Below are 21,923 nucleotides of genomic sequence, written 5' to 3'. Positions count from 1 at the left end.
TAATTAATGCTAAAGACATTCAATATATGACTAATATTTGAGTGCCTGTTACATTCCAGGCATGGTGTGAGGGGGTATGAATATGGTGGTGCCTCCAAGTAGACATAGCATTCGCCCTTCTGAAATTCACAGTTTTGTGGAGGAGATGGGCAGCAGTACAAACTAATGTTCAGTGGCAGCTGTCAATCATGAGAATTGCTAGAATGGAGAAGTGCAGGGGGTTGAACACCTATAGTTTGGGAACTTCTGCCCGAACAGGAAAGTCAGGTAACAAGCACCAGGTGGATAGCACCAGCAGGTAATCGTGTGAATCACCTTTCTAAACTGTAAAGTGCTGTGCTCACGGAACAGATGATTTCAATCCATCCAATACTCAAACCTGAGGTGGAGGTGGTAGGCAAAACAGTAATCCACCTCATTTTCATGTATGTGTCTGTTGAAGGGAATGGTATGTTTAGAAAGTATGTGCTCAGTGGGACATGCTGCGTTTCTTCATGTCTGAGATATGATCCCCATTTAATCATTGTCACTTGGAACCATGAAATCTCCAGAGCCTCTGGTGTCAGCAACATGGCCTTCCTGCATTGCAACAGAAAAGCTAGAGTGGCATTCCCACTTGTTCAGGGTGGCTGCAGCCTGCTTAAAGTGAGCCCTCAATTTATCCCACCTTGAGGTGCTTCTGCAAGCAAAGTATGCTACTGATGGAGAATTTTGTAAAATTCAGGGAGGGGGGCGGAGAAAAGAAACTCAAAAATTATTAAATTTCACCTTCAGGGGGCGTTCTCATGACATCCAACCCAGGCTAGAGGTGTCCTACTTTTTTACATTGCTGTGAACTGCTGGGTTGGGCACCTGCCAACATTCAGGCGGCAGTTACATAAGAGCTGCTTTTTTTCCTGGAATTTAGGCTCACTGCTGATGTGTGACCTTCAGCAGTAATTGCCAATAAATGCAGCGGGGCTGTTTACTGTTAGACACTAGCAACCATAGAGCAAGCAAGCTCCACTCAGAGTGCACAGAAGCTATTGCAGGAGGATTTGGGGGAGTTAAGTGTGTGTGTGTTTTGATACTGAGATTACTACACAATGACTGAAATTGTATAGTTTAGTCAAGTTAGAATGTGTTTTTTAAAAATGAATTTTGCTATTAAGTTCCAATGAACCTGTTCTGTAAAGGTGAAACTACATCATTGGGACTGAATTCTTACTTCTTTGATCTAAAAACAAATGCCGTTAATAAAGGACATTGTATTAGCAGACGTGAAGGTTTAAAATTGTTTTGAAATGCTAGATCACATATTTTAACTCAATTTTCTTTAAAGCTTTCTCATCTCTTAAGGTGGGTTTGCAAAGGCTCAGGAAGGACGGGTCGCAGCAAACATATTTGCAAGTGTGTTCACTGTTGGCTGGTTGGTTGATTTCCCTCCTCTGAGGTTTTGAGTGGGTGAAAAGGAACTGGAGGCCGATTCAAGGGTACTGGAGTTCATATGTTCCCTTTGATGTGCTGAATATGAGGGCTATAACATATTTGCATTTCTTGAACTGTATTCAGCTTCTGCTGGGGATGGTCCATGGAAGGAGACTTCATCTTTCAAAGGAAAATTCTAGAAGCTCATGGTTAATGGAATGATTTATGTTGATGGCAGCAGAAGACAAAAGGTGTTTTTGTTTGTTTTTGGTTTTTTTACAAGGCTGTGGTCTGTGCTAGCCTGTTGGAGGCATACATGAAGTGTATGTAGGTATGTGAGTGGGTGCTGTTGTACATACACCGGAAATAGTAACTCTAGGAAGACTCAGAGCTTTTTTTTTTTTTTTTTTTTTTTAAGATGAGAAGGTATGATTTCCTTTGTTTATAGTAGAAATTCGTCCTTCAATAAAATGTTAGGTATGTTAGATATTACAAACAAGTGTGTCAGTTTCTTACAAACACATACCTGGCTACTATTAAAATACCATAGTTTTGGTGCCTTAATTTGTGGCTGCTTGGGATTCAGTGACTTGAGATTCATTTTGTTTTTTGTTTTTTTTTTTAAAGAATTTATCTATTCATTAGAGACAGAGAGCAGACACATAGGCGGAGGGAGAGGGAGACCCCCCATAGGGAGCCTGATGTGCAATTTGATCCCAGGACCCTGGGATCACTACCTGGGCCAAAAGCAGACACTCAACTGTTGAGCCACCCAGGGATCCCCTGAATTTCTATTTCAAAGATAGTCATTTGAAATCTTTTTCCTCTGGTTAGATTTGCTGATCTAATCTAAAAGCCCTGGGAAGACATAAGATCAGTGAAGAAATATGAAAAGGCAATAGAATACAGTCATGGGTTTCTAAGTTCAATAACCACTCTCCATCATTTGCTGGTTTGGGAGACTTTGCCTTGATTGGAGGTATCAGCGCCTGAATATAGTGACTGATCCTGGGATTAGGTAGGGAAAACAAGACTTGTCAAAAATCAGAAATGACCATTTTCTCAAAACATCCCTCTTTAATGTGTGGTCATTGAGGATGACCCTTCATGTAAAACAATTTAATTTGATAATAAAAAATGTCCTGAGAAAATCACTTCATTCACTTATCAAACATTATGTTCTGGTTTTGGCATTATATATTTATGTAGCTATTATCTTATTTGAACAATGTAGCTAATTATAAATTTGCTTCTGTTTTTCAAAATTGCAGCTTAACTGCATGAAATAACCTCATCCTCAAGGAAATAGAGCTGAAATCCTCATAGGAGGAAGTACTGGTAAAGACTGTCTTTTTTTTTTTTTTCCTTTTGCCAAATTATATGCCAGATAAGGTTTGGCCTTTGCCATGCCTGAAATCATTTTATGTCCTAGCAAGTTGTATTATATTTAGGGAACTTGCTGTTAGATATTATGAAATGAAGTTTACTGAAAATATACAAAGCATTGTTTAATGTTTTAACTGGAAGAAATCCTAAAGAATATCTGCTCCAATCTCCATGAACTACAGGTCAGAACGTGGAAGGCCAGAGAAGTTCGTTGCCTGGCTCAGGTTCACAAAGAACCAATGTCTAGATGAGCTTGTGGACACATGACCCTCTGTAGCACTCTTGGTTTTTCTATTCTGTTTCATGAATGGATAGCATTAAAAAAATTGTCCTTCCGTTTAGTGATTCCTAAGGCTGCAAAGCATTCTCTGTTGCCTCAAAAGGCTTCATGAAATGTTCAAGGAAGAAATATAATTAATTTTAATTTAATTATTATTTTGGAAATTAATTTTAAAACAAGAATGACAGTAGTAGAGTGTATAATCATTAAACATTTCAGAAATCACTGGTGTCTAAGTGATTAAGAAATAGCCATATACTACCTATGGGTATTCTAAAAGTATTCAGTATACTTCTTTGAACAAAGAGATCTCAAACAAGAAAATTTTTAAAACAAAACCAAACCCAACCACTTCCAATTCAATCTTCATTTCCTTTAACTTTTGACTGGCAAAGGAGTAGGAGAGTAGCTCTCTGGTTTCCTACAGTAAACCCATGCCTATAATCTTTTTGTTCTAATCATATAGGATCAGTATAAAAGAATATGTTGTAGCCAGTGCAAATCGTAGAAGATAACATGTTTTTTCATTGGTATCTCTGACTGCTCTAAAATGCATGGGCCATTGCTTTAATTCTGCTTTTTCTTATGTGTCCCTTCTATACGAAGAGAGATAACAAATACGTTTGTACAGTTTTATTTTATTTTTTTAAGATTTTTTTATTTATTCATGGGAGACCCAGAGATAAGGCAGAGACACAGGCAGAGGGAGAATCAGGCTCCCTGCAAGGAGCCCAGTGTGGGACTCAATTCCGGATCCCGGGATCACGCCCTGAGCCGAAGGCAGACGCTCAACCACTGAGTCATCCAGGCGTCCCATATTTGTACAGTTAATTCTTTAGTCTAAAGCATATAGAATTTAAGAACAGAGTTGAAGCATATTCCTGGATTGTGATTTTATTTATGACTTGAAAAGACCTATCACTGACTTCTGTTTTTATTTTCCTTGCCATACTGCAGTCTCTCCTGCCATTATATATCTCCCCACTCCAACTTCAGGAAGCTAAAGGCTCTGGAGATAAATTTTTTCCCTGAGGCTAGTGGAGTTGTGCTCATGTCTGAAAATTCTTCTGTCCATAATTGAGTGAGCAGCCCTCCACGTATCCCCCACTATAAAGTAATCTTTGTACTTAAAGAGATCTCCTGTATCTTTTCTTCATTTTACCTGTTGAGAAATAGAAAGCCAGAAATAAACCATTAAGTTATATAATAACAGTTTTATATCAAGAACTTTTTTTTTCCCATCTTGGATATCAAATCACCAAAGAGGTAGCATTGGGTTGGATTGAGATACCACCAGATTTCATAACTTCAGTCCTTCTGTGCTTTCAACGTCTGTACTGGCTCACCAGCCAACAGCCACACTCTGGCCTCAGTATGGATATGCTGTGTCTCTGGAGCACTGCTGAGCAAGGCCAAGGTCACTCACTTGCAGCGGGAGCCTTGGCCTCATTCCATATTCCCAAACTGTACCTTGAGCTAGCCAGCCATGCCTGGTGCATGACTTTGGTGCAGAGAGGTCTGGGTAGGGTCTGGTGGTTACATCTGATATCAGTGAGTTCCCTGCCCCAAGCACGTGCTCTCTGGAGGACAGAATCGTGGAGCTGTCTTTCACAAGCTTTGGGCCTCTGGGAAGGGGAGTGTACCTGAGGCCTCTGTTATTTTTACCCACCCGTTTTCTTTCTCCCTCTCTGCACCTTGGATATCCTTGGATATGTATATGATTGCTTTTTCTCTTTTGGTGGATGAACAAAACACAGGTGTGCAGTGGTTCTTCCTTTGGCATCCTTTTTTTTTTTTTTAAGATATATTTCCTTCTTGGTCATTAGTTTCTTTCCCTGTTTTAAATTCGTTTCCCTATCTCAGGGCAATTGTTTTTTCCAACATGATTACATTTAGTGCAGTTTAAAAGAGAAAGTATCTCCCCACCTCAATTGCTCAAGACCTGGTATAGCCATGTCACCTCATCTTTGATCTTGCTTTCTGTGTTTTGTCCTTGAGTGTTGGTCTCTGGACTCTTTGTCACCCACGAGAATGAAGTGCCATAACTAACATGCTTTGTTTTACTCCCAACTAGCTCCCACAAGCTCCGGATTCTGAGAACTCCACAGAGGTGTGTGTTGTTCACCTATATTTGCAGTGACAGCAAATATGGGTGCTTCTCAGTTGTCCTTGTTGAGTGTCTGAGCTGTCGTGGTGAAATTTCTGTCCTGGTGGTAGGTGCAGGAGGGAAGTCTTCTGTCTGGGCTGGGAACTGATGGTTTCTGTAATTGAGGTGGCTCTCAGTGTAGAAAAAAGTTCTGAATTGCTGGAACTAAACCAGAGTGTCCCTCCAGGTGAGATGTGCCTCTCTGAAGGCTTTCAGACAAAACTGTCTCAGTCTTGAAATGTTCAGTTGAGAAACTCTGAAATGTCAAGACCTTTTTGTTAGACAAAATAGACTCTGGGTTCTGTGCAGAGATGATGCAAATTTGAAGTTCTGGATATTAATGCATAGTTGTGAATGCTGTTAATAAAGTCATAGTTTGACACTGCATGCTTTCTGTTCCTCCTATTGCTAACTAAACTCATTAAATAAAGGACTAGAATTATTTACTGCCTCTAAGCTTTTTGGAGAGACCTATTTCTAAGTATCAAAATTTGCTTTCAGAAGCTATTCTAAAATCACAGTAGGGTAAAGCATGAATAAAAGTGTATTTCATTTGAGAAAAGTCTAATGAAAATCTTAAAAATGAAATCAACAGATTATCAAATAGCTGAGTTGCAATGTGGCTGCTTTATAGTGATCAGTGTCTGATATGGTAATCAGAGTTCTTCATTGTTAGCAGCTTGGATTAGAATGCTGTGTACCAGTGGGTTGAGGAGAGCTGAGGTGCCATATATGTGTCTGCTCAGAAGTGTATATGCATTGATGTTCTGGTGCATGTGCTATGCAATTATGCATGTATGAATTGTGAGGATTTGCCCTCTTGGTGTCTTGCATTATAACCCTTTTTGGGCTCATGTAAAAGTACATAATATAGCATATGACCAAAAAGTCATAAACCTGGTCATTTAAATAGTGCATTAAGGTGGGGACAGAACAGTTGTTAAGCAGTATTCAAAGTAACTGAGCATTTAGAATGTATTCGGGGAAGAATTTTAAAAGGCCTATAATCCTTTTGTGTAACTCTTTGCTCAGTATGAGCTCTTGGTGTATTTTATTTGTGACTGATACTGAAGATGGTCCTGTCTGCCTAGTGTTGTACTTAAAATGGAATTTCTGCATGCTTAGCAGGAGCTTGAACCGAGCCCCCCCCTGAGGCAACTGGAAGACCATAAAAGGGTACGTAGTCTTGGATATTGGGAGCTAATGGCCATAACACCTCCCTCAGCCATGTGCTGTAACTTAAAGACAGCTTTTGTTGGTGTTGATATTGTTAAAGCACTAATCACAGCCATTTGTACCAGTGAGGCTAACTGGTGAGTTTCCCTATTATCTACCCCCGTAGGCCCTATAGGGCCAATGCCCGAATGATGACCAGTAAGCTTTTCATGACCTCTCTTCTTTTTCTATAGTGGCTTTCTAGTTAAATGAAGTCTTAAAATTTTTTTTTCTGTAAGTCACTGATAATCATTATGATTAACTTACAATAAGCAACAAAAGTATAATGAAAAAGTTCATAATTATGCTACTGAGCTATAAAAGCAGCTAATAATAAAATATTTCCTCTGCTCACTTTTTACACAGGTGTGAATGTGTGCCAACAAACATTTTTATTGTCCTTAGGGTTATTCTATGTGTACAACTTCTGTACCTTGCTTTTGTCATTTGATATTATATATGATTTTCTTTGAAAGTCTGAAAGTTAATAACTGTCCGAAATTCCACAAATGAACGAGTGCTTTGTATTATTTTCCTGATGAGGAAATGAAGAAATGAACACATTTCTTTGGGTAGATTTTTAGAAGGGGCATTCTTAGGCCAAAGGATAGATACTTTCTTCAGATGCTCATTCTGCATTGCCAAACCATTTTCTACAAGGCTTACATGCATCATTAGCATGCTGACCAATTCATATTACTCATTTTTGGAAGATAATCATATACCCTGGATTTCTGAGTACTTATCATATGCCAGTAACTGTGCTAAGATTTTTACATGTGTTAGCTCATCAATTTAATTTTTATTAATGCTGACATTGGCCCAATGACAGCCATTTCACTTCATCCCCATTCACACTTTAGGAAACTGAGACCCAGGAAGATGAGACACTTTATTCAAGGTCATGGGGTTTAGAACATGGGCAGTTATAGCAAAGACTGCCTTGGAATTGTGGTCATCAGTGTCCTGGAAGATTTATGCCTGAGATAAATGGGTATAGCCTGATGCACTTTTGTTCTGCTCCTATGCTCCAGCCCCTGCTTAATCCCACCACATCCCAAATTCTTTGCATTCTTCTGGGATTGTAATTTCTCAGGCTATGACCATTTAGCCTTTTCCTCTAGCATCCTGGATCTCTTTACAGTTAGTTGACCAAGGGCCCGTTGCACTCCTGTGTTTCCTGTCCTGTAAGAATTACCCCGGGCCCTTGAGGTAGCTGGTAAAGATGCAGAGCCAGTCCCTCATGCCCTAAGTTCCCAGGGGACACGGTATTGAATGCTAACTAAGGGTGTAACCTTTGGAATTAGAAACAGGTTCAAGTCTCAGTTTGCCAGACCCTAGCTTTGTGATTTGGGGCAAGTTATTTATCCTCCCTGTACCTCAGTTTCTTCTGCTATAAAATGGGGGTACTAATAGTCTCTGCCCCTTAGGACTGTCCTACTGAGCTGTGCACATGAAGCACTTAGTACAGTGGCTACAATATGACAAAGGATATTAACTCTTGTAGTGTAGTTACCTTGCAGACCAAAATGCTTCAATGATTAGGTAGACAATAGTAGCAAAAGGAAGGTATTTTTAAATTGAGGTGCGACCTTAGTGCTGACTAAAGTGTGAAGGGCTCACCACTCATGTGGGAGGGTGATCTTTCCTGCAGCACATGATTTTTAAGTGGCTGGAACCTAGGAAAGCTAAAAGGTCATTTTTTCTCTCCTGTGCCTATGTGGCCATAGTAACTCCTTAGTGCCCTGTTCAACACTTGCCTCTATTCCTACATGTTTGAACCAAACTGCAAGATAGGAGCTTGGTTTCATTACTCTGTATCACTGATCTACCATTTTCACTGTTCTAAAATGACACTTACTACAAAAGAAACTCTTGGCCTTTGCCTTTTTCAGTCTTAGGTAATGTGTGTATGGAATGTCTTACCAGAGACAAATATCTGATATCTGGTTGCATACTAGGGGTGTAAACTTCTGGGAAAAAATTAGTGTTATTGTTTGAAAAGAGTTGCATGGCCAAATGTTAAAACTGAAGTAGTGACGTTATTTGAGTCATCTTTTTTTTTTTTTTCCTTTTCTGCAATCAGGTACTCTGTGAAGAGTTTTGTGTTCTTGAGTAATTTATATCATGATGATTAGGAAGGCTTTTTTCTGTAGTTTTAATTTTTCCTAAATTAAACCACTGGCTCAGAAAACAGAATTTTTCTTAAACCTAAGTTTTTACACTAGGGATTTGCATAACTTTTTATAATGTTGTCCATTTTCTTTATCCCTTTTCCCCTAAAATTATCAGTCTTTATTCCTTCAGAAAAGGAATAAATCTCAACTTGTTTAAAAAAAAAAAAAAAAGGCAAATCCCACATGCTCTGTGGTTTTTTTTTCCCTTGCAGCTTAAACTTTTTTGTGTGTATTGAGAAAGGTGAGATGAATATGTGCCAAAAACCTTATAATTAAGGGTGGGGGGAGAAGTTTGTAGGGTGGAATGTATGTGTGTGTGTTTTTCCATAATTAGCACATTTCATGATATTCTCTTATGGGGGAAAATGTACCATTTGATGCATTAGTTGCTATGGTAACTGCTAGGGTTTTTCTGTGGAAGAAGAGACAAAATGGTAATGTAAGATCCCTTTGTAACTTCACTTGGCATCCAGGCTGCATAAATGTGAAGTTCCTGTTCCTGGAGTCCACGTGTTCCCAGATGGCATGTGTTCCTTTCTTTACCTCCCGCTTGCTTGATTGCAAACTGACCATAGTCGTGCCAATTACCCTCAAGCTCAGGAGTCGGAAATCGGAGTTGTTCCTGCCTGAGGTGGACTTGAAGTGTGAAGGCTACAACTGAGACTTTCTTAAAGATGCATGTTGGTTGGTTGGTCATGGTCACCCTGACTTTGACTTGACCATTCAAACCCTATGATCTTCCATATGCTTGCCAGGATGGCTACATTGGTTGTCTTCTGTGGTTGCGGCTTGTAGGTCTCAACCCAGCCATCTACCTCTCAAACAGTTGTTCTTGTGATGCCCAGAGGGATCCAGTTAGAGAATTAGGATGGTTTACTGCCAACCATTCCCTTTTGTGGGAATTCAAAGACTGTATGTTTTGAAAGAAAATCAAACTGATACATCATTATGTTGAAAAAAGGAAATCATATTCAATCTCCTGTTACATTCAGCATGGAGGTAACCTTTTCTTTCTCCTTTTTTGTTCTGAGTAGGCTTCTGTGAATGATCCTCTGAGATTTATATTTCTCTTATGAAGTCAGCCTTTCAAATCACCATGCTCTCTTTCAGTGACTGCTTTGGAGGGCATCAATGTGTTTGTACTGGTGCTAGAGATGTAAACACCAGCAAAGCTATATCTTCATAACAAAGTATGGTTTTCTAAGCCATTAAAGAATATTGTACCAAATGCAGTCTATTTAAAAAGTATGTGAAAACCTCATAAATAATTTCCTCATTGGGAACATTCTTGGAATTTTGTATTTACAGTCAGTCAAGATGGGCAGCAAGTCTCATGAGCTAATAGAAGCACCCTCCTTTGCTGAACTACAATGAGAGACATATTTATGGGTGGGATGGAGAGAATAAAATAGAGGTTTCTTCATTTCCTGAACTTTGAGTTAAAAATCAGTACTGTCCACCCTCCACCCCTCCACCCCTCCACCCCCGTTTATCCCATCCCGCTCTGTCCTTGGAGTCTTTGACCAGCTGCATGAATTAAGAAAGTAGAAAAACTTGGCAGTATAGTCCTGGGACCTTCCATGATTTTGATGCTTAACTAAGGAGTTTTCTACCTTTCTTCTTTGTTCCCTGGTCCCATGTCCCCCTGGCACTCTCAGGGCCCTTCTTGCCCTCCTATCTGCTCCCTCCCATCTTGTTTTGCAGACACCCCACTTGAAGTCTCCAGACCTATTCTTGGAGCTTATTAACAAATCACTTTAAATTCTACTGACTCGTGTTACCATTACATATCTCTTCAGAAGAACTCTTGAGCCTCTATTTTAGACACCTGCTATATTTCAGCACCCCTTCTCTCTGCTAGACTTCTCACTCACCTCTGCTGATGATTTGCCAGAGGAACTCCATGCCTTACTACTTTGTCTCTGGGAAAGAGTCTGGGGGGAGAACCATACAGCTTCTAACTTTCAGAAACTTCCAGACTGGGAGGTGGTCTGAGAGTCACTTAGCAGGACCAAACATAGAACAGTGCTGAAAATAAATCCTGCTGCTTTGTGCTACTTTGCTAATGTCCCTAGTATTAGAGAACAAATCACAGTTTTATTTATTTTTTTGGTTGGAGTTGTGGGAAAGAGTTGTTATGTCTTCTGTCCAAGATTCCTTTGATAGTTATATTTTTTTAAACATTGTCTTACGGAAATGTTCAAATATATGCAAAAAGAATCAGAAGAGTTTTGAGAACCCAAGAACCCACATTCCTAACTCAGCTTCAACAACTATCAACTCATGGCCACTCTTGTCTCACCTGTATCCCTACCTATTTCCCTCCCTTACTATTTCAAAGCAAATGTCAAACTTATTTCATTCACAGTACTTATTTATTGATTGGCATGTCTAATATCTGCCGCTACTTTATTTTCTATAGCATATTTTCTTCACCACTTGGCCCATTTAACTATTTCTATAAGAAAGGCTTACTTTCAGCTCATTATATCATTATGCAGTGTTACTTTTATATCTTAATATTTTCTTACAATCTTGAGAATAAATCCTGTGCCTGGGGTAGCATTCTTATATTGCTATATGAAAGGTGACCTGTAAAGTTTTCATTCTGTATGAGTTTTATTGGCAGGCCCCAAAGGGACTTTTTTGTTTTTGTTATTGTTAGTTGCCCTTCAAAATTAATGTTCTGTATTTATCACCATGAGGGAGAGTACTTGAGATATTTAATATTCTAGATTGCTTTTTTTTAATGATGTGCTTTCCTGAGAAAATATTGAAGAAGTTAACTTCATAGTTTCCAAGTGCTTTTATTAATAATTTATTTTTTCACTGAGTGAAACTGAGCCAATTATAACTGAGTACCCCCGTGTTTTTTTTAGTATTAGTAGCTCAGTTATGCATTAAATTCAGACCTGATTTCATTATCCTGTTTGAATTAAGGGTGAGGCGCTCAGGCAAATTTTGGTCAACCGTTACTATGGAAACATCAGACCTTCAGGAAGAAGAGAAAGCCTTACCAGCTTTGGCAATGGCCCGCTGTCACCAGGAGGACCCAGCAAGCCTGGGGGAGGAGGTAGGCTGTGTGGTGTGCTAATTAGCTGCACGTGTGAATTGAGTGTGTCACATGAGAGCTACATATTTTTCCTTAACAGGTTGAAACTAACAGATGAATTTGGGTGGCAAGTGTGTTTTCTAGCAACTTGTTTTGTCTTTGGTCTACCATCAAAGTGATCTCTAAAAATATTTCCCTGCAATTAGATATTGGCTAAGTATTTTGCCCCTCTTTCCAGTACAGCAACCCTCTGGGTAATTTTTGAATGACTCAAGAAAATTGATTTTACTGCCCATTTTCTTGTGGTCACAAGGATTCATTCTTTTCGTTAAATAAAAATGATGTTAGCAGTGAGGATGGTGAAAGCTACCATTTATTGTACACCTACTGAGTGCCAAGGGCTCTCCCAAGCATTTGACATTCTTGTTTGTTCCTCCAAGTACCCCACCCCATTATATGGCAGGTACTATTATCTTTTTTTAACGGAAGAAAGTGGAAGCTTGTTAATGACTGGCCTGTAATTTGAGCCTCAATGTATCTAATTCTGATTATGCTGTATTCCTCCCAAACTCATAAGGGAGTTAACATATTAAAAAAAAAACTATATAGAATTGTTTAAGAAAAACTCCTCAAAGGGATCACAGAACGTAAACACAGTTACAGGCAAAAGTTGCAAGAACATTAAACTCAACTGTAGGTGTGGGCTTTGGTTTTAAGGGGGCCAGGAGCTCAGTGCTCTCTTGAAGCACAAATATGAGTTGTCTGATTCCTTGTCTATAATGATGACTGTTACACACTATAGGCTTGAGGGGCATTCTGTAGGTAGCACCAAAATACTCAGTGTTTAATAAAGTTATCCTAGCAATTTCTGGGAAGGCATCTTGGCATTTCTCACCAAATGAAGCATATTTGCTCACTTCATGGGACTCTATAGCTTCAGTGAAGATATAGTTATTAGAACGTCCCAGGAAGAGGGACCTTAGCATATCATCTGAAAGTTCTCATGCGGAAGTTCCTCGCATAACACCTCAAACATATTTCTCTTTACTTTTGTAGTGGGGTCATTCCACAAATATGGGAGGCCTATGGGAGGCCTTATGAGGGCATTTTAGAAATGCATCAGGGATGGTTTCTGCTTTAAAAAGCTGTAAGAGAGAAGAGACACAGCCCAATTTCTGCTCTGCACTATGGATATAATAGATCTAGATAGTCAAGAAAAGCAGTGTAAAGGAGGTGGCATTTGAATTGAGGTCTGTGGGGAAGGACTGGTAGATGATTTCTTCTTTTTGAAATCGATCAACCCATGTCCCCGTATACATTAACGTTTCAGTTATTGCCAATAATAATGCAAGGCAAGTTCATATGTAGGCACTTTCTAAACACAGTTGGAATGCATTCCACTAAAATGACATAGGCCCTGTCTTAAGTTTATTCATGTCATCTAAAGCTCAGTGGGGATGGGAATTTCATCTGTTTTCTTCAGTCTCTAGTGCCAGCTCTTGGTTCCATGCCAAGCACTGAGTAACAATTTATTGAATGAATGAGTGAATAAACGAACAAACAAACAAATAAATTATGTGAAAGGTTGAGTTTGGGTTTGTTAGAAACAGGGTTAAAATCATTGTTATAGGCTATATTTTCTTAGGAGTATTCTAAGACATGTATAAGATTGGTTTGTCTCTTGAACTCAAAGTTGTTTTTTTTTTTTAATAATTCTGCATCAAGTCATTGTATTTTAATGTCAGGGAGTCTTGGCTGGATGGCTTTAGGTCTCTTGCTAGAAATCTGTCATTCTTTATCTTACCTGCCTGAGTCTATACACTATCTCTGTTACTTACAAACTGGATATCTTCCTTGAAGACAAGTGACTTCATCTGTTTCCTAATAATTAGTACCTTCCTTGTGTCCTTGTGGGGTTTTTAAGAAGTTTAAAAGAGATAATACTAACAATAAAATATTTAGTGCATTGAGTGTTGGTACATAGTAAGTATGCAATACATACTCTGCTTATGGTTAAAAAAAACAATGTTCCATCTTCCTAGGAGGAGGCTCTGGATCCAGCTCCACGAGCAGGGGTGAGATGAGCCTGGCTGAGGTTCAGTGCCACCTCGACAAGGAGGGTGCCTCCAATCTGGTCATTGACCTCATAATGAATGCATCCAGTGACCGAGTGTTTCATGAAAGCATTCTCCTGGCCATCGCCCTCCTGGAAGGTGGCAACACCACCATACAGGTAAGAAGGCAGCTTGCTGCTGTGTGGCATCCCTACTGAGCAGGAAGAGAATCTAAGACCCAGGCACCTGGGTAGTGCCAAGGCTCTTCTATGATGGACAGCTCATTCTTAGAGCACAAAATTCTGTTCTTATGAAAAGTAAATTCTACCAGTATTTTCCTTGGTCGTTCAGTCATAATTCAGACTTGGTTTCAAAACATGAGTTACATTTAAAAATTGATAAACTGCTGAGGATGTGCAAAGAAAATTGGTCCAAGATCTGGGGCATGGTAGGAAGTCCATATATGTTTGTTCAATGAGTGATTGAATGAAGTGTATTTATAGTTTTTATCCAAGATCCTACATAATCCCATCAGTAGATGTCCAAAAAGGATTTTGGGTTGTCTGTGCTGTTTAGATTTAATTTTTGTATCAATAGACACTGCAGCTGTTGCTAGCTATAAATTTCTGTACCTTTCAAGTGAAAAGTTCAGTAAAACCATTTGAACTAATAACATCAATTTGAACTAATAGGAGAAAGTCAAGTTAGGTCAGTCAGAGATGTGTAGATGATTTTTTGGCAGCTGGATACGATATATGTTTTAAAAAAGTAATAAATACTTGAAAGAATTCTTGATAGAAGTCCTTAGTGAAGTAATTTTAATGAATTTAATAATTACATATTAATAATTTGCATGTCAAAATGGCAATTAAAATTATTTCTTTAAATATTTTATTTCCCCTTCTTCATGTAGCCTTCCTTCTCTGTTGGCTTTTGAATAAGGGTTTACTTAGCTGTGTGTGTGTGTTTGTGTGTACACATACATACTGATAACTCCTTTATCGAGATATAATTAATGTACCATAAACTTCATCCTTATGTGTATATCTGACTTGACATTAAATTCTTGAGTCTGAACTTAATTCAGAGTCCATGTTAATGGAGTCTTGGTTCTTAGTACAAACTAGAAAAGGAAGTGACTTGCTGAGGCTAGGTTCGCCCCAGGCCAGGTTGCATTCTCACTGCTCACTCTCCCAAATGCCCTGCCCTTGCACAAGCTGCACACCCACCTGTGGCAGTCCTGTCTTCTCACATTCCCTTCCCAGCTTGCCCTAACACACACTTTCACTATTAGGTGGGGCTATAAGTAGAGATTTGAACCAGTGGCAGAGTCCACTGCATGCCTGAATATTCACATTGGCACCGGAGTTGTGACACACTGGGATTGCTGTTTGATTTTGTCACATGCGAGTCTGACCGTGAGCGTGGGTGGATCCTGTGGTCCTTCTCATCATTAGGATGTGGCCCACCCACTGTCTTGTCAGACTGGAAGCAGTGCTCAAATCCTCTTTGTCTTTCAACCACATGATTTCCAGTAACTAGATCATTTGAATTAAACATTTATTGAGCACTTTGTGGGTACACAGTGCTTTAGTAGAGACTAAGGCTGTGGTTTCTAGACCCTGGAGCCAGATGGTCTATGAGAATTTTCTTCAGGCATAGTCAAGTATGAAAAATGAAGACAGTGTGGTGAGTTTTTCATAAATTAAGTTGTATTCAATTTGAAAGACCATCTTACCATTTTATTTCTGATATTATATCCTCTTCAGTGTCTATACTTTAATGAAAATATTTGAATATTGGATGACAGTTTTTTTTCTTGACTATTGACTAAAGAAGTTGGAAACCCTAGGTTATTCCTTCCCCTTCCTAGTTTTCTTTTAAAGCTTTACTAATTAGAGAAATCCTAGAATCCTAGAAGCTCAGTCATTAAGAAATTGAAAACTCTAGCAAGGATACAAGAATGCAAACACATACACATAGGAAGCTCTGTCTCAAGGATAGTGGTAATACCATCCAAAAGGTAAGAATGATAATGTGGACCCTCCAAGGAAGAAGTAACAACATCTATGTGAGGAGTCAGGGGAAGGTTTTTTGATGAGCATGGCTTTGAAGGATGGCTGCAAGTCTATAAGGCGGAAACTGGGTGTGGAGCTGGGACATGGAGTGGCTGTTGTGCCACTTGTGAGAGAAGAGGAGGCCCAGAGAGCAGGAACTGTGGTGGTGCTGATAGAACAGGGCCTGGATCCTTCTGACTGAGCAGAACTGGCATAGGGTGGTGAATGGGGGCTGGCAGCGGGAGAGTTTGTATGCAGTAGCAGGGCAGCCCTTCACGGGGCCTTGGAGCTGCATGTTAGGACTAAAAATCTGGCAGTGTAGGACAGATGAATTGAGGAAAGCAGGGTCCAGAGGAGGCAGCCCAATAATTAAAAAGCTAATTAGCAGTAATTTGGGGGAGAACTAATGAGAACCTAAACTGAAAATAATTCTAATAAAATTGGTCATAACTTAGGAGAGAATATTTTCTAGGAGGGGCACAGGGGAACATTTGAGGTGCTGGAGATATTTACGGTTACATGAGTACACACCTGTTTCAAAGTCCGTGACCATACAGTTAAAATAAGTTTATTGTACCTAAGTTATACCTCAGTAGAAAAGGAACGATGAAGAGAGAAACCTAGTGGGGCAAAAGGGCTAGGGACAGGATATCACGAGTGCTGACTCTCTAATGCTCCCTGCTTGAAGTGGGAGCCTACACTCATTGCTAGTTGGTAAATGTTGCCCAAAATGGCACCTAAAGGGATGTTGGAGATGAGAAGGTCAGAGGTCCCAGTTGGCTCTTGGAGGCTTCAAAGAGTCTGGATGACAAGATGCATGAAGGCACCATTAATTAAGGAATAATGAAGCATGGAAAGGGCTTGCGGGGGCTGAGGGCCGCCGGCGCTGAGGCGGGCTGGCAAGATGAAGTCTGAGGTTCTGGCAGGATGCCGTGTTTTTCACAGTGTACCCCTGATGGCAATGGCAAGGCACACAGAAGCTGTTTTTCCTTCAAGTTCTTTATCTTGTAAAGTAATTATGAATATTAGTTTCATGTTTTCACACATTTATTACTCATATGCTCAGGCTCCAGATGAAATGCCGTGATAGAGCTCCAGTAGTTCAGCCTCTCAGGGAGCGGAGATGTTTTCTCTTAAGGCAGCCAGCGTGCTCATGAGTGGGTGAGCCAGGATGAGAGGGCATAGCACTGAGGGCATGCATGCTCGCTCTTTCCTCCTCCCTCTCCCTGTCCTCCCCCACCCCCCTTCTGTGACCTCAGAGGGTGGAGGGGAAATCTAGCCCACCGCTTCAGTAGAGACCTGTGGTTCCAGCAGGAAAATTCATTCTAGCCCAGAGTTGACTTGCCAGATCTTCCTTGGCCCCGAGCTTCTCTTTCTCTGGAGAAAATGATGTGGAACTCGGTTGTGTGTGGAGCCAGTTAAGGACAGGAACCTTGAAGCCCCAGGGGGAGTGATGTAAAATTTCATCCTGCTTTAGAGGAGCTGGTTTGAAGTAGTACGTGACCAGCTGGGAAGTTAGTCTGAGTGGGGTTAAAACTGCCATTGTGACTATTAATGATTGCTGAAATGCTGTAATCCATTAAAGGCAGGGTCAGTTCCAGCCGGAATTCCGTGCTTATTATCACTTCCTGTTCAGATTGTCATGTTATGGCCTCAGGAAGGGAAATTGGTCTGAGGTCAGGTGGGCTTCCATAGATTAATATTTTTCAGTGACAGGCCGTAGAAAGGGTGATCACAGGAGAGCATGGAGGGCTACAGAGTTCCAGAACTGCGTGTTGCCTATGCGGGTAGAGGGCTGCAGAAGGACCCTTATGCTTAGAAGCACTTCATCACAGGATTTGGGATATGTTTCACCCAAAGAAGGAGAATGAGACCCACCTTCCAGTCTGGGTCTGTATGGGATTAAGGAAGTTATTCCTGGGTTTCTGTTCCTGTATCTATCAAGTATGAAACATAAGAATGAACCCTTGGGATCCTTGTCACTATGAGTCAGAACCTTTAAACAGTTATTAGGTATTTTCCCAGGAATTCCTGGAACCTAGTAGTGATGATTGGCTGGTTCCATTTCTGAAGTTTCCTTGGCTTATGAAAACAATTATTAAAAATATGGTTGGACAAACTCCAGGTGAGCCATACAATGGCATACTATTCAGCAATTAAAAAATACAAACTATTGATAAACGCAATAACTTGAATGCATCTCAAGGGCATTACACTGAGTGAAAGGAGCCCACCTTAAAAGGAGACATGCTATATGGTTCTAATTATATGACATTCTCAAAAGTACAAGACTGTAGTGATGAAGGACAGATCAGTGTTTGCCAGGATTAGGAGTGAGGGGACAATATGACTCTAAAGAGCACAAGGGAGATTTTTGTGTGACGACTCTGTTGTGTGTCCTGCTTTTCAGTGGTGGCCACATGAGTCTATCCATTTGTGAAAGTTTGTGGAACTGTATACCAAAGAAGGTCGGTGTTACTACATGATCATTTTAAAAATTAATGAAAGTAAAAACCGTAATGATGATGATAATGGCCGGGTGAGTGTTTCTTATGAGCCAGGAACTATGCTCCAGCATCTATCGCATATCATTTCATTTAATCCCCACGCTCCCTATAAGAGGCAGGTGCCATAATTACCCCTTTTTACAGAAGAGGAAACTAAAATGAAAAAGAATTTTTTTAAAGATTTTATTTATTTATCCATGAGCAACACAGAGAGAGGCAGAGATACAGGCAGAGGGAGAAGCAGGCTCCACGCAGGGAGCTGACGCGGGACTCGATCCCAGGTCCCCAGGACCATGCCCCGGGCCGAAGGCAACACTAATCTGCTGAGCCACCCAGGCTGCCCTAAAATGAAAAATTATTAAGGAACTTGCCCAAAATCATACAGAGTAAGTAACAGACCTAAGAGTTAAACCAGGGCAGCTTGGCTCTTACAAATGCCTCTTTGCCTGTGATGGCTTCATTCTGAGGAATGATGGTAAAGATCCAAGGAAGAACAGTAGGTGCTTTATAAAGAAAGATGACTTGCTCCTTCCTACAAGGTCAGTCCTTGCCATCTTTAGAGACAAAGGCATAGGTGGGACACGGATGGGAGCTGTGCCAGGCACGCATGACCCCCATTGTAGCAAGGAAGAAACTGAAGTTCCATGGGGGTTCTACAGAAGTAGACTTACTAGCATGTGCCTCTTGTCTCTTCTCGCCTCCTGTTTTAGTTCTGTTGTTTAGCAGCGCCCTCTAAATTTAGTGGCTTAAAGCAGTGGTTATTCTGGCACCTGTCACAATTCTGTGGGCTTGGGCTCAGCTGGGTGGTTCTTCCCCTCCATGTGATCTTGGCATTGGCTCGATGTGGTAGTTGGCTCTGCTGGGCACTCATGTAGCTGTGGCACTTGGTGCTGGTTCTCAGCTGGGAGCTCATTGGGGGCTGTCACTGGGACTGCCTTGGTTCTCCTCCATGTGGCCCTTCCATGTCATTTGGAATTCGTAGAGCACAGTGGCTGGGTTCGAAGCAGTGTTTCAAGAAGCAGAAAGTGGAAGCTACAAATCCTTTTAAGCCCTGAGCTCAGGGGGATTCCTAGAATGTCACTTCTGCCTTGTCCTTTTGATCAAAGGCAGTCATAAGGGCAGCCCAGTTATCAGGGCAGGAGAGAAAAAGCATCTCTGGTTGAGAGGAGGGTATGTATACAAAAGGAGGGAAGGTGGGCACATTTGGAGACTGGCTCTGCCCCCTGCCATTATAATTGAGCACCTACCATGGGCCAGTCCAACCCCTGAGTTGGGTGCTAAAGTTTCAAAAAGAGGGAGACACCATTGTATGCCGTAGAGGAGCTTTGTTCTCCCTGGAAATTCAGTTCCATCTTGCAGAAATGACAACTCATCTTCTTCCCCTTCAGGGTGATCTGTGAATATTCAACCCATTCCTGAGGATAAAGTCACTGGGGCTCTCTAAAAGTTCTGAATTTCATTGCCCAGACCTTAGAGGATTCAATTATGGGAATCCAAAAATACATGTAGCGCTTGCTAGCAGCCCTCACGGAGAGAGTTTGCTCCCTTATTCTGAAACCTTGTTATCTGTGACATCATCACCTAAAGCCCTGGAATGACAGGAAGCCAAATTCAGGATATTTCCCAGGCTGGCATAATGGACTCCTAGGGACGGTGTCCTCAAGTTTTCTAGTATCTTCTCTCTCTGCCCTGGCCATCCTGAGGGTAGATCTAATCTCCAAAACTCCTCCTACCCAAGTGCCATCAGAGCAGCTCAGACTTCGTGATCAACGAACCCTCTGCTTACTGGAACAAGATGGTATCACTGTCCTTGGGCTCCGCAAGGGGGGAGTGACACGTTGCCCAGCCACAGAATCAAACTCCTCTTTGAGCAACCCCTGTTTTTTCTCCCCATTCTGATTTCACCCCCCTTCCTGCCAGCCCTCAGAAGGAATCTTTCCTTTCTGCTTAGTGTTTTGTAGCAAGTGGGAAACTATAAAATAAGCATTTGCTTATGAATTAATTTTTGGCACACTCAGGGCTCAGCAAGCCTTACGGCACTTGCATATCCGTCCTTCAAGTCCTTGCCAATTTCTGTGTTCCTTCCTCCTGAGACGTTCCCACCAGCACCCGGGGGAAGTTCCCTCTGCTTCCTCTTCCCTGCAGGAGGGTGGAGGCTGTCCTTACCTGGAGAGAAGGAGGAGTAAAATATGTCTTTGAATATTATCTGTGTTTTCAGTTTTTTGTTTTTTTTTTTTTAAAGCAAATACAGATGTTCGGGGATATATGTGCTGACATGACCATCAAGAACCTCTTAGCAAATTAAGGGGACAGACATAACAAAAAAATTTTTTTGGGCTAATTGCTTCCGGTTGCAGAAGCACAGTGAATTTTATGTATCAAATGGCTGCCCACAGCTATTCTTATGCCAAGTCTAGCCTACAGACACACCCAAAAAGGGCTTTCTTTTCTGCACGTACGCAGCTGGAGATGGAAAATGTGAGAAGTGCTCCATCAGGAAACTGGCTTGCAAATTCATCTGAGAGAGATCCTAGTCCTTGGGGCCTTTTCCCCACCACACACTTATTTTTTGTGGTTGGCCTAAGAAATCAGCCCAAGAGCCAATGTCAGATAAGAAATCTCCCACTCCTTCCAGAAGAAGTCACCAGAAGAGCACACTGGAGTAGCATGTTGGTCTAGCTACCTCTGACCAGTTAACAGAGAGATGAGGGCAGAAAGGGCAATTTGATTTGCCTTTGCTAGAGATGGAAGGCCAATTTGTGAAGAAGAGCAGCCATGGTTTCACAGGGCGCTCACCCTTAGAAGGAGCAGAAGATTGGTGTGTGAGCAAGTTACGTAAAAGGGTGTTGTTTTTGGCAGGGAAGTCAGGAATGACTCATTTCTGAGTGGTGTTTTCTGACCTCAGGTTTTATCCATGTGGGAAATTAGTATTGCCTGCCGCAGTCAGAAGACTGTTCCTCCTTGCCCCAGGGTGAGGGGGTTTGAGAGCCATTGGCATTGAAATAAGAGAGGAGCAGGCGGCCTGTCCCCAGTAGGCTTCCCTGGACACTGCCCTTCAGCTGAAGCTGTACAGGGTCTGAACCACCGCCCATTGGCCCTCCTTTGAGAGTTGGTGGCAAAGGGTCAGAGACTTTGGGGACACTGCCGAGAAGGGAAGCCTATGACGTGGGAAGCTGCTTGGCTTCTAGAGTGGAAGCACCTGTGTTGGAATCCCAGCTCTGCCCTTGGCCTGTGATGTGACCTTGGACTTTTTTAGGATGCTTTGAAACTCACTCAGTTTTCTCATCTGTAAAATAAGAGAAAAACTAAGCCCTTTCCTCATGGAGCTGTGAGGATAAAAACAGGAGCATGAGGATAAAGTGCCTGTTCTAGTAGACACTGCACACCTGTGAGCTGCTGCCATGGGGACTGATTTTGTGGAATGAGGAAGGTCTGGGTTCGAGCCCAATGTCTGCTACGTCCGTCTTGAGGACCTGGGGCAGAGTCCTTAACCTCTGTCAGCATGGTTGCCAAGTGGAGAGCAGGATGGTGACAGTGTCCCTCTCACAAGGCCTCCTGGGACAGTTAGACAAGGTGGTCCACAGAAGGTGCCTCATGCAGTTGCCAGGGTTGTAGAAACGTCTCAGATTTAGCTGATTATTT

At 41.3% G+C, this 21,923-nt stretch overlaps 1 protein-coding gene across 5 annotated transcripts in view; it reads left to right on the top strand.

Annotated features, from left to right (window-relative positions):
- The window catches only part of ITPR1 (inositol 1,4,5-trisphosphate receptor type 1), a 318,830-nt gene that overhangs the window by 202,699 nt on the left and 94,208 nt on the right, over window positions 1-21,923 (top strand). For 4 of the 5 annotated variants that reach the window (XM_055343239.1, XM_055343238.1, XM_055343242.1 and 1 more), the window contains 2 exons: window positions 11,552-11,684; window positions 13,706-13,896. In XM_055343239.1, the coding sequence (XP_055199214.1) occupies window positions 11,552-11,684; window positions 13,706-13,896 (324 nt within the window). Of the gene's footprint in view, window positions 1-5,147; window positions 5,184-6,347; window positions 6,396-11,551; window positions 11,685-13,705; window positions 13,897-21,923 lie in introns of all 5 variants that reach the window. The other variant, XM_055343241.1, reaches the window with a different exon arrangement.

This window comes from Nyctereutes procyonoides, unplaced genomic scaffold (assembly GCF_905146905.1).
Source record: "Nyctereutes procyonoides isolate TBG_1078 unplaced genomic scaffold, NYPRO_anot_genome, whole genome shotgun sequence".
NCBI classification, from domain to species: Eukaryota; Metazoa; Chordata; class Mammalia; order Carnivora; family Canidae; genus Nyctereutes; species Nyctereutes procyonoides.
The sequence above is the reverse complement of the archived record's forward strand: the minus strand, read 5'-3'. Positions and strand labels throughout refer to the sequence as shown.